General features: G+C 37.6%; 1 protein-coding gene across 2 annotated transcripts in view; it reads left to right on the top strand.

Annotated features, from left to right (window-relative positions):
• LOC112152192 (zinc finger protein GLIS1) overlaps positions 1-15,104 on the top strand; it is a 53,776-nt gene that overhangs the window by 19,800 nt on the left and 18,872 nt on the right. For both annotated transcript variants that reach the window (XM_024281613.2, XM_024281606.2), the window contains exons 2-3: positions 4,769-5,823; positions 12,651-12,812. In XM_024281613.2, the coding sequence (XP_024137381.1) occupies positions 4,951-5,823; positions 12,651-12,812 (1,035 nt within the window). In that variant the 5' untranslated portion in view covers positions 4,769-4,950. The remainder of the gene's footprint in view (positions 1-4,768; positions 5,824-12,650; positions 12,813-15,104) is intronic.

The following is a 15,104-nucleotide window of genomic DNA, read 5'->3' as shown; positions in this document are numbered from 1 at the left end:
TGAGAATGAACTACACTTCACATGCAGACACTGTCATATTCTGTTTAGCCTTTTTTATTTAATGGTTGGTCTTTTGCAGAACTTTTGAAAATAACACAAAACCCAAAGGCACTGAAACTTCTGAGCATTATTCGGGTATTTCACAGCAGATTAAAATTTTAAAGTCAAATAAAAGCCATAATTTAGGTCACAGTTACCCAAGTGCTTCATATATAAGTGAAATCCCACACTCTAATAGATGTCAGTGGTGAGGGTTGAGTGTGAAGGCACCAGGGATGTGGTGGATGCACGCCAGCGCGATGTAATCGACTCTGGAAGGATCAGCGCTGTACACAGATTTAAATGTTTTGTTTAAAAGAAACTAAGGTTGGTTATAAATATAATGTCCCACTTCTGCCAGTAGATAGCCATAAATCCTGCACACTTGAACTTTTTAAGGGCTTTTTGCCATATTTCTGAGCAGAAAAATGGGAGCGCTGAAGAATGATCAGCAGCGCCCGGGCTGCATGTCTGAACCGGGAACTGGACCTTTGCTTAGAGTCAACAGGCTGCAAAACATACATTTTTACAGGCCTTTATTATTTTGATGTGACTGAAACATGAAAAGGCATAAACATGATTTGCAGAGGCTAATTGTTTTGCTGTGTTCAACAGCTGGTTCCTAATGTTTTCTGTGTGCAGCTTTTTGTTTTTTTATGTTCTGCACAAGATGGATTTGGTTGAGTTTTTCCGCTGAAGCAGCTGCTCGTCTCATGGATGCGTAACTAATGTCTGTGTTTAGTTTCTGTTTACTCTAAACAATGAGCTGAAAATCACTAAATCACTGCAGAATGGGGTGATAACAATCCGTCTTTATTACGACGCATAAAAATATGGATAGTTACAGGTTGTAAAAAGCAGCATGAGTCTGGCTGCACACACTGACTGTTTCCACTGTAACTTGTCATAAAAATAGGATTTTGCAAGCAAATGGACAACAATTAAAGTCCATGTCAGTTATAAAAGGGAAAGCTTTGAATGACAAACTCCCATGATGCAATCTGTGATCTTCTTCAGCTCATATGAATTACAAAATGCCGTTATAAATCACTGCTGTTGTGGTTTCATGTCATGTTTATTAAAGGTTTGTTCACTTTAGCCTGAAAGGACAAGTCCAGAACCAAAGTGCCTGGATTTGAGAAAAGTACACATTTCCTTGTCCTGAAATGTCACAGCTGTGTTTAGCTAACCTCAGCAAGTGTGTCTTAAAAAGGCACCACATCAGATGAAGCTGCTGTTTTGTAACGTTGGCTGGCTCGAGTCAGGCTTTGTGGGACACTTTTCATAGTTTGTGTGTCTGACTCGTCTCTCTGGATCAGGACCAGCGTGTTTATAGTCAGCAGACGCAGCTGCAGTCCCTGCTGGATCCAGCTTCTAATTACTGAACAAAAGAAAAACTGAAATACTCAGCTTAATTTATTATCGAACGGTTTGAGTTTTCAAAGCCAAAATGTATTAAAGTGCAGTTATGTTTTATTAAGAGCAAACCACTTCTGCTGCTTGGCGATGTAGAATCCGGATGAGTTCATTGACACACTTGCAGCGTCTTTAATTAAGATTTAACCACAGTCATGAGTGTTCTGCAGGGAACGGCTGCGATTTACGGTAAAGGGGTCATAAAACTGCAAACCCGACTGTACCAGGAAACTTTGGGCCTGAGCTTACATTTACTGACTCGCTCATCGCCTAATGTAGCTGCAGAGAAGAGCTTACTCATCCTCATTGCCGTTTCTTTCCTTCTGGCTCGTAAAATTACCGTCTGATGAAATCACAGCAGTGCTCTCTGATGACTTACATGTGGCAGCGATCCGGCTGTGGATTAGGTCAAATTATACAAGAAATTGAAAAGAAAAACGATGGAAATTAAGTCCAACAACTAGTGAATGGGCATTTACAAGAAGAGGTAATGCAGGTTTAGAATCTAAAATCTGGACCTTGAATGTATTAAAGTTCCTGTGCTACATCAATAACAAAAAAGAAAAGTGCTTTAATAATCGTACTCTGTCACCAGCCGTGTGGAGCCGGTTCCGGACCGCTGGTTTCCATGCAGCCCCTGCCTGTCCGCTGTAAGGGTGGCCTTCGTTCCTGTTAAGTGAATTATTTCAAACTGTCACTGCTGCTCAGAAGCAACTCTGAAAAACATTTGCAGCTGCCTCCAGAACCAGAACCTTCCCTGTTGGTCACCACGGTCCATTTGTTCCTAATAACTGAGCGATGACAAATGAACAGTTTGAGGGTGAAAATGTCAAAGTGTTGGAATGTCCTGCTTAAAAAAGCAAAGATTAATAGAATAAATTCCTTGAGGGATGTTTTTTTTTTTTTTAGAATCTACTGGAATCACATTGATTGTGTTTACTATTAACAAATTACAGTAAATCAAAGAATATAAAGTTCCACAATAGTTTAGTTTAAGATATCATATCACTAAACAATAATGATGATGATAATATTCTTTTATTGTTCAATGAATCTTATTTATCTGCTCTAAGAGAAACCAAGAAAAAAAAACTGAGGAAAAGACAGAAAAGGCGTATTTGATCAATAATGTCTGTGTATCCATAATCCATAATAGAACTCAGAAGTTTAATTTTACTCATCATATATTATCACCGTCTACCCCAGGATTCTGCAACCTTTAACACTTAAAGAGCCATTTAGGTCAATTTCTCCCTGACCACAACCCATTAAGAGCCACACATCCTTTAGAAAAATAAGACTTTGTTTTGTTATTTTTATGAGAAATATAAATAAACATGATTTTTTTGGCATAAATAAAGCAAACTTTTAGAGGAAATAGACCCCCCCGCAAATATTGCCCAAATATGAAAGTTTATAACTTTTAAGAGGTTCATAAGACTTCCTTTCAAAATAAAAGACTTCCTGTGTCACATAGGATCATCTTGATGGAGCAAATCTAGTGGTAGTTGGTGTAATGTCAGCAATAAAAAAAAAAAAAAAAAAATTATTTTTAAACGTTTGTTATGCTTCTTAGCCAGAAATTCATAAATCTAACGATCCAAAATTAAAACACAGCTTATCAACTGTGTTTTTTTAAACCATGAGAGACAGTTAAAACACTAGAATTTGTCAAAATGTTCAGTTCTCGATTATCGAACCACTATGGCTACTGTGCTTTGGAAGCTCGCAGAGTGCTAAGTTATTTTACTTATTTTTACTTACTTTTTTAAACTAAACGCTTTGTATTTTTCTTTAACCAGAGAGCCACAGTAGAGGGGTAGAAGAGCCATATGTGGCTCTGTAGCTGCAGGTTGCAGACCCCTGTCTTTAACTAAAAGCCTTTAAAAAATTGTATTCCCTCATTTATTGTGGGAGTTCTAAAAATAACCTGGGATAGGTGAAATCTGGTAGGTAGATGTTTTATAAACAATAAACCCTTCACTACACACTTTATCCACTTTTCTCAGACTGACGTGAACAATTTCACACTTTTCGTTCTTGTTTAAACTCTCAAACTACAAACCTTTATAGATAATTTGCCCAGTTTTATAGAATGAAAATAAGGATCTGATCGCGATCAAAGATTTATATAGAAACTGAACACATTCTGTACAGAAGAGATGACACGGAGGAGAATGATTGACGATAAGGTCTGCAGCCAATCAGGATGCTGAACACAAAGAAAGCATGGAAAATTGCAGAAGAAAAATTGTAAAACAGACTGTTTGAAAGGTGAACTGTTACATAGGCGAGGCACCACTGAATTTTAATCGTACTGTAATGAAATTTTGATTTAAGTAGGAGCTTTTTAAAGATTTATCCATATGTGTTTTTAACTTGATCTTGTGACTTTTTTCTGATGATGGAAGACATATATAAAGAAAATTAGGATTAAAACTGCATTTCTAAGTATTTATTTATTCATATTGTTGTGAAGCAGATAAAAAAATGGTGTTAGCAAAAGATTATAGGTGTGACATAAATCTGCTGAGCAGGCCGCAAGCTCCCCATGCTGCTTATCAGAGCTCTCAGCCCAGGGGTGGGGGCAGGTTGCTCTGCACCAACTGTCCCGCCCACAACTCAGAGGTGAATTTCTAATGAGCTCATGCCGTTCTGCAGAAACTATGTCCTAGAAAAACTACACAGTATAGTAAAACAGTATAATTTTGATTTAAAGACCACTGGGAACACTTTAACAACAGATGACTGGAGTGGGACTTCAATCACTGATAGACTTTAAAGACTATCAGAGATCTGTCTAATTTACTACTGTCAACTTTATGAGTAAAATAAAAGTTAAATTGGAACAAAACTCTGAGTGGGTAATGTATTTACCAATCTGTCTTTTCTCAGTGAAACTCCTCAATTATTTCCTCATATATAAATGTTACACATATAAATGATAAAGAACTACAAACCTCTTCTTCTGGCTGAATCCTTATCTGTCAGTAGTAAACTGTTGTGTCCTGCTGTAGCTCAGGTTCATGAGTTTACTTCTGCCTTGCTTTGTGACTGTGTGGGTTTACAAAGTCCCATTCGTTTTTTGATTTATTGTAAAAACCTTCTCAGTGTTGTTTTTTTTTACTATGATAATGCCTTTTTTCGGCAAAAGAGGATAGTGACAACTGGGATAGGCCCCAGCAACCATGTTATCAGGATAAGGTATGGATGGATCTTTTTTTGATTAGTTAAATTTAAGTCAAGAATGTCTGAGACATCAGGAGGTGATACTTTTAGAGAAACTCGTCACTTTATCTGTTTTATTTCACAGGTTTTCGGTGATGACTGCCACCCGGACACTTAGTGACGAACCAAAGCCACCAACCGCAGCTTATTCCTCCCACCTGAACACCTCTGAATATGCTGTGGACATCTCATTCTCTTGAGGATTTCTTCAATCTTTCCAGAATTGTCAGTATTGGGCTCCTTTTCTTGCAGTAGTGAGGGAGTAGCATGTGGCCCCCTGATGTTGGGCCTCCAGATGTGCAGCTGACTCTTCCTTGTTTCGGAAGTGTGTTTGAGGATGCAGAGGATCTCCAGTCTCCACTGTCCTCTGGTGGATTGTGCCAGCCAGCTAACCACCCTGGAGGCCTGTGCTGCCTCAGCAGGACGTCGCTGGCTCTGTCCTCGCTGGGGTGTGACCTCACCTCCGTTCTCAGCTGTAAGACAGCTGGACCCTGTGTAGAAAAGACTAGGGGGAACCTCGGATCCACAGCTCAAACAGAGAGCAAAGGCAGCACCCACAGGTTCAGCAGCTACCCTCCATCCCCCCTTCCGGTGTCCCACATGCTCTCCAGCTGTGCCAAAACGTCTTCCATTGGCTCTCCTCCTGCCACCATCTCCTCTTCCTCATCCTTCTATCTTACCTCTTGCTTACCTGTTTCTGCTCACCAGCAGCAACACACTCTGCAAAACTCCATCAAACAAGAACATTCAGATGATTTCCCGCCATGTAAAGGGGAACCATTTCAGTTTAGCGGCCAGCAGGGAGAGCTGTTTCATCTGTGCCAGGCTATGAAAGGTCAGAGGGGTCAGGACAGCAGCCACACCCCTCTTCACTCCCCCAGGCACAACGCGAGTCCAGGGCAAGAGCTCAGCCTGGAGCAGCTGGAGCAGTCATGTCACTGGATTGACTGCAGCGCCACCTACAGCAGCCAGGAGGAGCTGGTCAGGCACATCGAGAAGGTTCACATCGACCAGCGTAAAGGAGAAGAGTTTGCGTGTTTCTGGGCCGGCTGTGTGCGGCGACACAAACCTTTCAACGCTCGCTACAAACTGCTCATCCACATGAGGGTCCATTCTGGAGAAAAACCCAACAAATGCATGGTGAGTCTGTTTCAATCATTGGTTTTATATATCTTCTAAATCAGGAGTATCAAACTCAATCACACAAGGGGCAAAATCCCAAACACACGTTAGGTCGCGGGCTGAACAGAATAAACATTATTTAACACTCTAAAACAAATGTTTTAAAACTTTAATGCCATCACTTTTTAACATAAATATGAACTAGATATATAGCATTACCTGCTATAATGCTAGAGTGAATGCTGTGAGCTACTGAAGATGTGAGTGCTGATAGCTGAAGATGCTGAAATTGATAGCTGAAAACGCTGAAGCTGATAGCCAATTAAAATATTGGCTAAATGCCAAATTAGCCTAAAAAGCAAAGGAAAACTTAGGTTAGCCAAAACAGCTAGGATATTGCTGGAAAAAATAGCTAAACTTTAAAACAGCCTAAAATATGGAAAAAAGCCGTTATCAGCCAAAACAGCTGATAAACTCCAAAACTCCAAAAAAAGCCAAAACTCCAAAAAAGCCTAAAAAATCTTAGTAAATGCCAAAATAGTCCAAAAAGCTATCAGAATACCAATTTTTAAAACTTTTAAACATGAATAAAAAAAAGTCAGGAATATTATTCCAGAATAAATCAACGTAAACCTTAAATAACTTTCAATATTTTACCCTCCATAAATATATATATTGTCAAAATTATACAAGTTAGAAATGAGCGCAAGATAACATCAAGCCATAAATAACAATAAAATGATCTGGATGGCCGGGTATTATCACCCAGAGGGCTGGATCCGCCCCTGAGCCTTGACTTTGACACGTGTGTTCTATATCTTTTTAAGCAAAGTATGAACATTTTAACAAATTCACCAAGGTTTGGATGTGTAAGGAAGGGAGTTATCCTTTACTTTTTTAAGCTGATGTTCTGTTTTACTTCTAGAAAAAGCAAAATCACTGCTGTCATTCTCAAGTGTTTAACTGTAGTGTTAATTTAGCGCTCTGTTTTTTTTTTTTTTTTTTAGCTGTTTACTTCTGTGATTCTGGATTTTTGAAGAAGACAAAGATGAAAGTTTAGCCACTTCAGATTTCACATTTTCTTTCACAACAAAGCTTTTTATTTGGATCCACAGTGAGACAAGAAGTATTTGTCAGCCAAATAATCGTTAAGCTAAGTTTGGTCTGTAATTTTCATTATAGAAACACTTCAACTGTGAGAGTTAGAATGTAAGAACAGAATCCATGAATTGTATTTGTGTAACGGTGCAGGAAACAGACATTTATCTCCTGCAAACAAACAAAAATTCTGTTCCTCCCAGACCTGTTTCTTCTTTAAGAAGCTCTTCTGTCCTCCCTGTGTTCATGTAACCTGCTTGAGCTTATTTGTTTAAAAGACACCTGTCCGCACCCTTCAACGGTCAGACTGAAACCTCTCCACCATGACCAAAGAGCTGTCAAAGGACACCAGGCATAAGATTCTAGATCTGAACAAGACTGGATGAACCAATCTATGATTAGCAACCAGCTTGGTGAGAAGAGCTCAGCTGTTGGAGCAATTTTTAGAAATGGAAGAGATTTAACATCACTGACAATCTCTCTCCACCTGGAGCTCCATGGAAGATCTCACCTGGTGGAACAAATTACCTGGAGAAAGATGAGGAAACAGTCCACAACTACACGAGGAGCTGGTCAATGATTTGAAGGGAGTTGGAACCACAGTAACAAAGGTTACCATAGTAATACGTTTTGTCATCATGGATTCAAATCCTGCAGAGCTCCAAAGGTCCCCCTGCTTAAACCAGGACATGTCCAGGTCCATCTAACGTCCTCCAGAGACCATCTGGATGATCCAGAGGAGGACTGGGAGAAGGTCATGTGGTCAGATGAAACCAAAATGGAACTCTTTGGTGTTACTGCTCTGCATTAGGACTGGGCGATATGGAATTTTTTAAGTTAAGAAATAGTGTTTTCTGTATCAGGCCATGATGGTAAATATCACAATATAAACCAAATAACTATATTTGTGAAATATAAACGCTCTACAGCTCAAAAAAAGAAATGTTTTAACATCAGCAGGTTAAGATCTAAATATTTATTCCTTATCATACTTTCATCATAACAGAAGCACTGAAAATCATGCAACTGTTTTTTAAAATAAATAAAAAGGGTGTGTTTATATATATATATATATATATAAACACCTCTCTCACCCTCCGCGGGTGGTTTCCCCTCCAAGCACAGGTTTCTACCAAAGGCCTGGGAGCAAAATATATATATATGCTGTCACTGAATTAAAAAATGTTTTTTTATGAATGCCATATGAAATAATTTATATATTTATATATTTATATTTAATTTATTGATATTTATTCGCCACGTCAATGAAAATATTGCCCAACTTTGAACAGTCTGTGAGCATATACAGGCAACACACAGACCAGCTTGTTAGCATTAGCATCATGATAATGCTACATCACTGTCACCAAATCAACATTTTTGTTATTTAGCTTTCTGTTGCTGCAAACAGATTAGCTATAAATAACATTTTTCTGCTTCAAATGACACATTTAATTTTCAAAAAGGTTTACAACACATGAGCATGTCTGTGTTAGGTAAACATCAGTATGATGGGCACAAAATTGATCACACGCTTTTTATTTTATGTTTTCTCTAATGATCCTGCAGTGAAAGAAACAGAGACGAGCGATGACTTCAAGATGTTTCTGATGATCACCTTCTGTTTATTCTGACAGTCAGGGACAAACTTTAACCTCATAAATAACCAAAATCACTGAACTTTCCAAGACTCAAATGGTGTCTGGACCACAAGCTCTGAATGTGGAATATATTAGTGCTGGAGGGAAAAAACAAACTCATTTTTTATCATCAAGAGATTCCTGACAAATAAAATCTGAGCTTTGTGAGTTAAAAAGAAGAACTGTATTGAGAGCTCTAACACCTCTGTATCAGAAAATCCAAGCAAACTACAAGGGTAAAGAAGGTTTTTCAATGTTTAACTGGTACAAATACTAAACATGTTTAATGTGAAGAAGTGATCACACAATAATACATAAATTGTTGCTATGAGATTACTTTCAAGCACATCTGTGTTCATGTTTCTGCTACATTTTAACTGAGGCATTTAGTTGGTCGGTTTTAAACTTGAATAACTTACAATAAAGAAAAAAATGAAAAAATATGATTAGAAAGAAGATGTTAAGATAAATATATATATCAAAGCAAGAATTGTTATCCTGGCAAATAGAATGAGAGAGAAATAACGATCTAACTCACAATAAAAGTCTATGAGACATTGGCTTCTTGAAGTCAGCAAGTATTCCTATTTTGAAAACGAGGAGGGAGAGGTTGCTATGTTCAGTGATTATACAGTCAATGGTGTGAACATAAAAAATGTAAAAATACATTTTAGCTATTTTAAAGGTCAACTGAACCTCGTCAAAGAAATATGAATGACACAAGTGTGTTTGCTCACACTGGACTGCAAGGCATGTTTATCTATAAAACACATTTAATAAACAAAGACCATTCAAAAAACACTCCTACAACATCGTGCCAAATCCACTTTTCTTGAGTTTTTAAGTGTATTATTACGTTAAATCCTCATGGAAAACAACCCCATGCGATTTTGATCCATTCACACATCTCTGAGTATTCCTATTAAAACTCTGAGCATCAGCCCCTCCCAATCCATAAAAACAAGTAGGTTCTCACATTGTGATGTCACAAAGTGGGGAACAGCCCCTTCCAGGAAGTCCCTGTTGCCATCACCCCCCCGGGCTAACATAGATACCCTCTTTCTCAGCTGAGCTAGAGCTAATCGGCAAAGCGATTAAATTTTATATACACAATATGTACATCCATCTTTGCAAAAGTTTGGATATTGTTTGTTTTCGTGGGCGAATGCAGGCAGGCTGCCGAGGCCTGCTCTAGGATGACATCATGAAATGGGCGTCACCCACAAGGAGCGAAAGGCGGAGCTTCAGAGATCGAGTCGTCTTAACTTTTGGTGGAAAATTAGGTCACAAAAATAACTAATATTTCATAATTAATTCATTCTTTAGTGTGCCAAAGGTAATATATGATAATATTTATGGATATAGTTTACTCTGAAAGTATTAAGAAAAGAATGGTATAGACCAGGGATAGGCAACTCCAGGCCTCGAGGGCTCCATGTTTTCCAACATCCCCTGCTGTGGCAAGTTCTAGTTGGCTGGACACACCTGAACCAGGTAATCAGTCATGAGTAGGGCTTGGATATCTGGAAATCATGCAGACACAACAGCCCTTGAGGCCTGGAGTTATCTATCCCTGATTCAATGAGCCTGCATTCATCCAAACACATTTCAATGAGTTGCTGTGTCTCATCGTTACTCCATCTTAGTCTGCTGCTTATGGTTCCTTCTCTGTTTACATACTGTAATGCCTGGCTATAGTGGCTGTTTTGGTTGCACCGCACCGTGCACAGAGCCTTTTCAGAATGAGGAAACTGCGAATTGGAGTTCAGTCCGATTGGAAACAAACCAACACCACTTTGAAAGATGGGCCCGAGAGCGGATTTCCGGTCCCGGACTTGGGTGTATTCAGACTAAATTCTTGGTCCCTAATATTGGGGTGAAACGAACTCTGGTTCACTTTAAACGACCAAATTTGTCCAGTCTGAGTACACCCGAAGGCTTTACTCATCATGGATATAATACACCACGTTGGGGTCAAACTACACAAAATAAAAAAATCTCTCTCTGTACAGTAGGTCTCCCCTTTGCAGTAGTACCGCTTGTGATTATTCCTTAAAATGATTATAATTACAAGTATATCAAGCAAAACAAAAAAAAAAAAAACTGCATCAACATCAGAAAATAGATATGAACAACCATACCATAAAGAAAGAGACCACTAAGCAGAATGTGAAACATATTTTATTTTCTGAATCATCACAGCAGTGATAGTCAGCTACAGTCCATCAGTCTTAATTCCAGTATGTCAAATATCATGGATAGTATTGCTCCCAGTACCAACCAGGCCAGAAACTTGGGTGTAGTGATAGACACAGACCTACATTTTGATAAACACATTAAGGCAGTCACTAAATCAGCCTATTATCATCTCAAAAATATCTCAAGGATTAAAGATCTGATGTCTAAGCAGGACCTGGAGAAACTAGTGCATGCTTTCATCTTTAGTCGACTTGATTACTGTAACAGTGTTTTTACAGGACTACCAAAAAAATCCATCAGGAAACTGCAGCTTATTCAGAACTCTGCTGCTCGGGTTCTCACAAGGACCAAGAAAGTAGACCACATCAGTCCAGTTCTGAGGTCTTTACACTGGTTACCTGTCTGTCAGAGGATAGACTTTAAAGTTCTGTTACTGGTTTATAAAGCTTTGAATGGTTTAGCACCAAAATACATGACTGACCTCCTGACCCAGTATGTACCAGCCAGACCTCTCCGGTCATCAGGATCCGGTCTTTTATCAGTTCCTAGAGTCAGAACTAAACATGGAGAAGCTGCATTCAGCTTCTATGCACCACAGATCTGGAACAGACTTCCAGAAAACCTTAGATCTGCTGAAACACTCAGTGTATTTAAATCCAGGTTAAAGACTCACCTGTTCTCAGCTGCATTTGATTAATATGTATTCAAAAGTTTACGTCCGCACTGTCTATCTATGCTTGTTTGTTTAAATGAAAATCTTTTTACTTTATTTTAATGATCACATTTTTACTATTTCTTTTGATTGTTTCTTTTAATGTTTTATGTAAAGCACTTTGAATTGTCTCTGTACATGAAATGTGCTATACAAACAAACTTGCCTTGCCTCTGAAGCTCACATGTGGTGCTTTTCAGTTTTTAGAGCCCATTTTTCTGAACCCTGTTAAACCCCGCTTTCATCAGCCATGACTCAGATTAATAATTCATTCAGAAACCTTTCATTCATGCACACACTCCCCACTCTCCTCAATTACTTCATTGTAATATTTTACACTGCTGCTCATAAATGTCACCCTGCCAATGGATTAATATTAGATCAGCATCAACACATGAGGATTAATCACCCGTCACACTTGAACTCCTTGACTAACTTTTTTTTCTGGGTTTTCATTAAGCGCTCAGACCCAAGCAGGAGAATGAAGTAATTCCTGTCGTTGCAACGGAAAATGAGGATCTCCCATGAATGTAGTCAGTGTTTTTAATGAATTCAACTCTATTTACCAGCTTGTAACGTCTGCCGGGTGTTTTTCTAATGGCCAGAATGTGCATCTTTTTCCTCTAATAATACACGCTGCTGAGTCAAAGTTTGTTTTCACAGCTCAGCTGACAAAAAAGGTGTTAATCATCGTGATGTAGTGGGATTTTTTTTTGTGCACCAAGTTATTAAAATAAATGAGGTGAGTGACATTTATAGGCTCATTAGTTAAAGCAGTAAAACCTAGAATTAATATTCGAAAGAAAAACACTTTAGAAAGAATTACAGCCACTCTATTAGCTGGTCAAATCGGGCCTCGGTGATGATGAAGACCTCCCTAACCATTACAAGTATTTAAAGCAAATGCACTTTTAATTTTATAAGGTAAAGAGGTGCTATAGGTCTTGTAATTTTGTTGCTGTCCTGTAACGCCGGCTTCACGCCGCACGGTTAACCCTTTTCCCCAACGGTCGACAGACACTTCTGCTCAGCTGTGGTCATTTAGAGTTTCTACAATTAATTTGACGTAGTCCATCTTGACTTCTCACCAACTCCTCTCTGCCTCTCTCTTGTTGATTGTGTTTTTTAGACATCTGAAACTTCTCAGAAGTTGTGTTTTGTACGAATCATTGGATATCTCTTCCTTGTTTTCTCAGTTTGAGGGATGCTCCAAGGCCTTCTCCCGTCTGGAGAACCTGAAAATTCACCTGAGGAGCCACACGGGGGAGAAACCCTACATCTGCCAGCATCCTGGCTGCCTGAAAGCCTTTAGCAACTCCAGCGATCGGGCCAAACACCAGCGGACGCACCTGGACACGGTCAGTGGAGACCTGACCGACTGCCCTTCATGTTTGTCTGATTGGAGCAATGAAGGATGCAGCTAATACTCTTGAAAGTTATTTGTTTTGATTTGAAGACAGAAGAATGTGAAAATCTAAGTCTATGATTATAAATCTATCTATCTAAATTTATCTATATAAATTTATAAATCTGTCAAAAAAAAAATTGATAAAACTTATCCCAGGATTCACCCGTTACATCAATTATCTCAAAATATCAAAACTGAATCCCTGAGAAAGGCATCACGAGGGTTTGGGGTTGTGATGCAGCTTCTGTGCAGAGTTTTAGATTATTTACTTCTCATAGGAAAACACAGGAACACACAATGACAGTGAGACCATTTTAATTTGTGTAAAAAAAATATTCCAAGAAGAAAGCATTATTTTTAGAATGAATATGCTATGTTAATGCTACAAATTTACTTTTCTGCAGTTTAAATAAAAAAAGCAAGAATTTAATCATGTATTTTATATATTCTAATGTCACAGATTCCAAAGAACAAAAGGTTTATTGAGGATATTTTGTATTTCCTTCATTGCAAGAGGAACAGCTTATGATCATATTCTTATTTTATATTCACCTGATAATATGATAGTCTGCTGTTTCACAGCAGTCGGAACAGTGTTTGTCGGTGTAACTGATTGATATGGTTTTCTCTTAAAATTTCTTTATATCATATTTTTTTTAGATTTTTCCTGCACATTGGTACCATTGATTTCCTCCAATGGAAAAGCTGTTTATAGCTGCCAAGAATCCAAATAGTATCATTTGTAAAGCCACATGCAGTGGCTTATGCAACATGTGTAAAATATATTTGTTAGATATATATATATGTATATATATATATATATACATTCATATAAACTGCAAAAATAGATGCATTTTTTTAGGAAGTCATAACTAAAAACTGTTGAAATGATAGAAATGCGGTAATTCCTGGTAAGTGTTAGAGGTTTATGTTAAAATGAGGATTTCACTTAACCCTTTATTTACATTACAGCAGCAATAGTCCAGAGGCTGAGTATTGTCCCTGAACACTCACATTAGTCTGCTTTAATTTGAGCTCAGCCTGATTTATGTCCTGATTTCGGAGGGACCGTTAAATTGCATACCTTCCATGAATTCATTCAGTTATTTTTACTGCTGCTGAAATGCAGTGAAGACTTAGCCGTAATCTAGCAAATCAGACCTCTATTACATGGATGAGATGGACCAGCACAGTACAATCTGCTGATATTTCAACAAGAGCAGTAAGTTATTTTTTTCCTACTGCGGTTTCAAGCCGGTTAATGGCGGCTTTGCAGTTGCGTCACAAATCAAGAATTCAACACATCTGGAGCCATTAAAGAGGCCTCCCCTTTCATTGTAAATGATGACTAAAGCATAGCAGTCAAATGGCTTAATATTTTCATTAAACTATTTTTGATGACTTACTTTGAAGAGTTCAGTTTTTTCCCTCAAACTATAAACCACGAAAACATTTTGAGCTTTTTGTAAGTTAATAAAAGGGAATGTGTAAACTAATATCAATTACCAACTTACCTGCTGGTTCCAGCTAAAATAAAAACTACAAGAACATTTTATGTATAAATAATCTTTTTTATGACAAAATTTCAAATTTTTCCCTATGACAAAATTATGAAGTAGATTTTTATTTCCAGATCGTTTTAGATGTTTGTGTGCAGATGTGTTTATCGTGTGTATTTACACCAATGAAAGACAATTACTAAAGCTCAAAAGTAAATGAAGACAAAGCTTTACTGACCTTTTCTACAATTTATCACTCAAATGTTTAATTAAAGGCACTTTTTTTTGCTTTGAAACATTGATATTTTTTCCTTTTTTTAGGAGAATAAAATAAAAAATGAAAAAATAAATAAAACATAATTATCTCTATTAATAACGTGTCCAAACGTATGTTGACTTTGTTAAGATGAATAATTTATGTACTTTTTTCAAAACATTTTGGACAGAATACGATCATGCTCCAAACTACTTCAGCTCAAAATTTTCCTTCATTTAGCTGCTACTCGAAAGCAAAAACACAAGTAAAGTTTTAAATAGCTGTAAATGAATTCAGGCTTTAAGGAGTTAATTTTTCCGTTCAAACCCTATTGCTTTGCTAATAAAAGACACTTCTCACATAAACACAAACTGAACAAAGTTGGAACTCTCATTAATAAAAATGATATACATTTATGAAACTATTAAAACACTTTTTTTTTTTCTTAAAATAAATACCAGAAAAAAAGTCAAAAAATAAAAACAGT

This window comes from Oryzias melastigma, linkage group LG17, assembly GCF_002922805.2.
Source record: "Oryzias melastigma strain HK-1 linkage group LG17, ASM292280v2, whole genome shotgun sequence".
NCBI lineage: Eukaryota > Metazoa > Chordata > Actinopteri > Beloniformes > Adrianichthyidae > Oryzias > Oryzias melastigma.
Note: the sequence above shows the minus strand (reverse complement) of the source record. Positions and strands in the feature narration are given on the sequence as shown.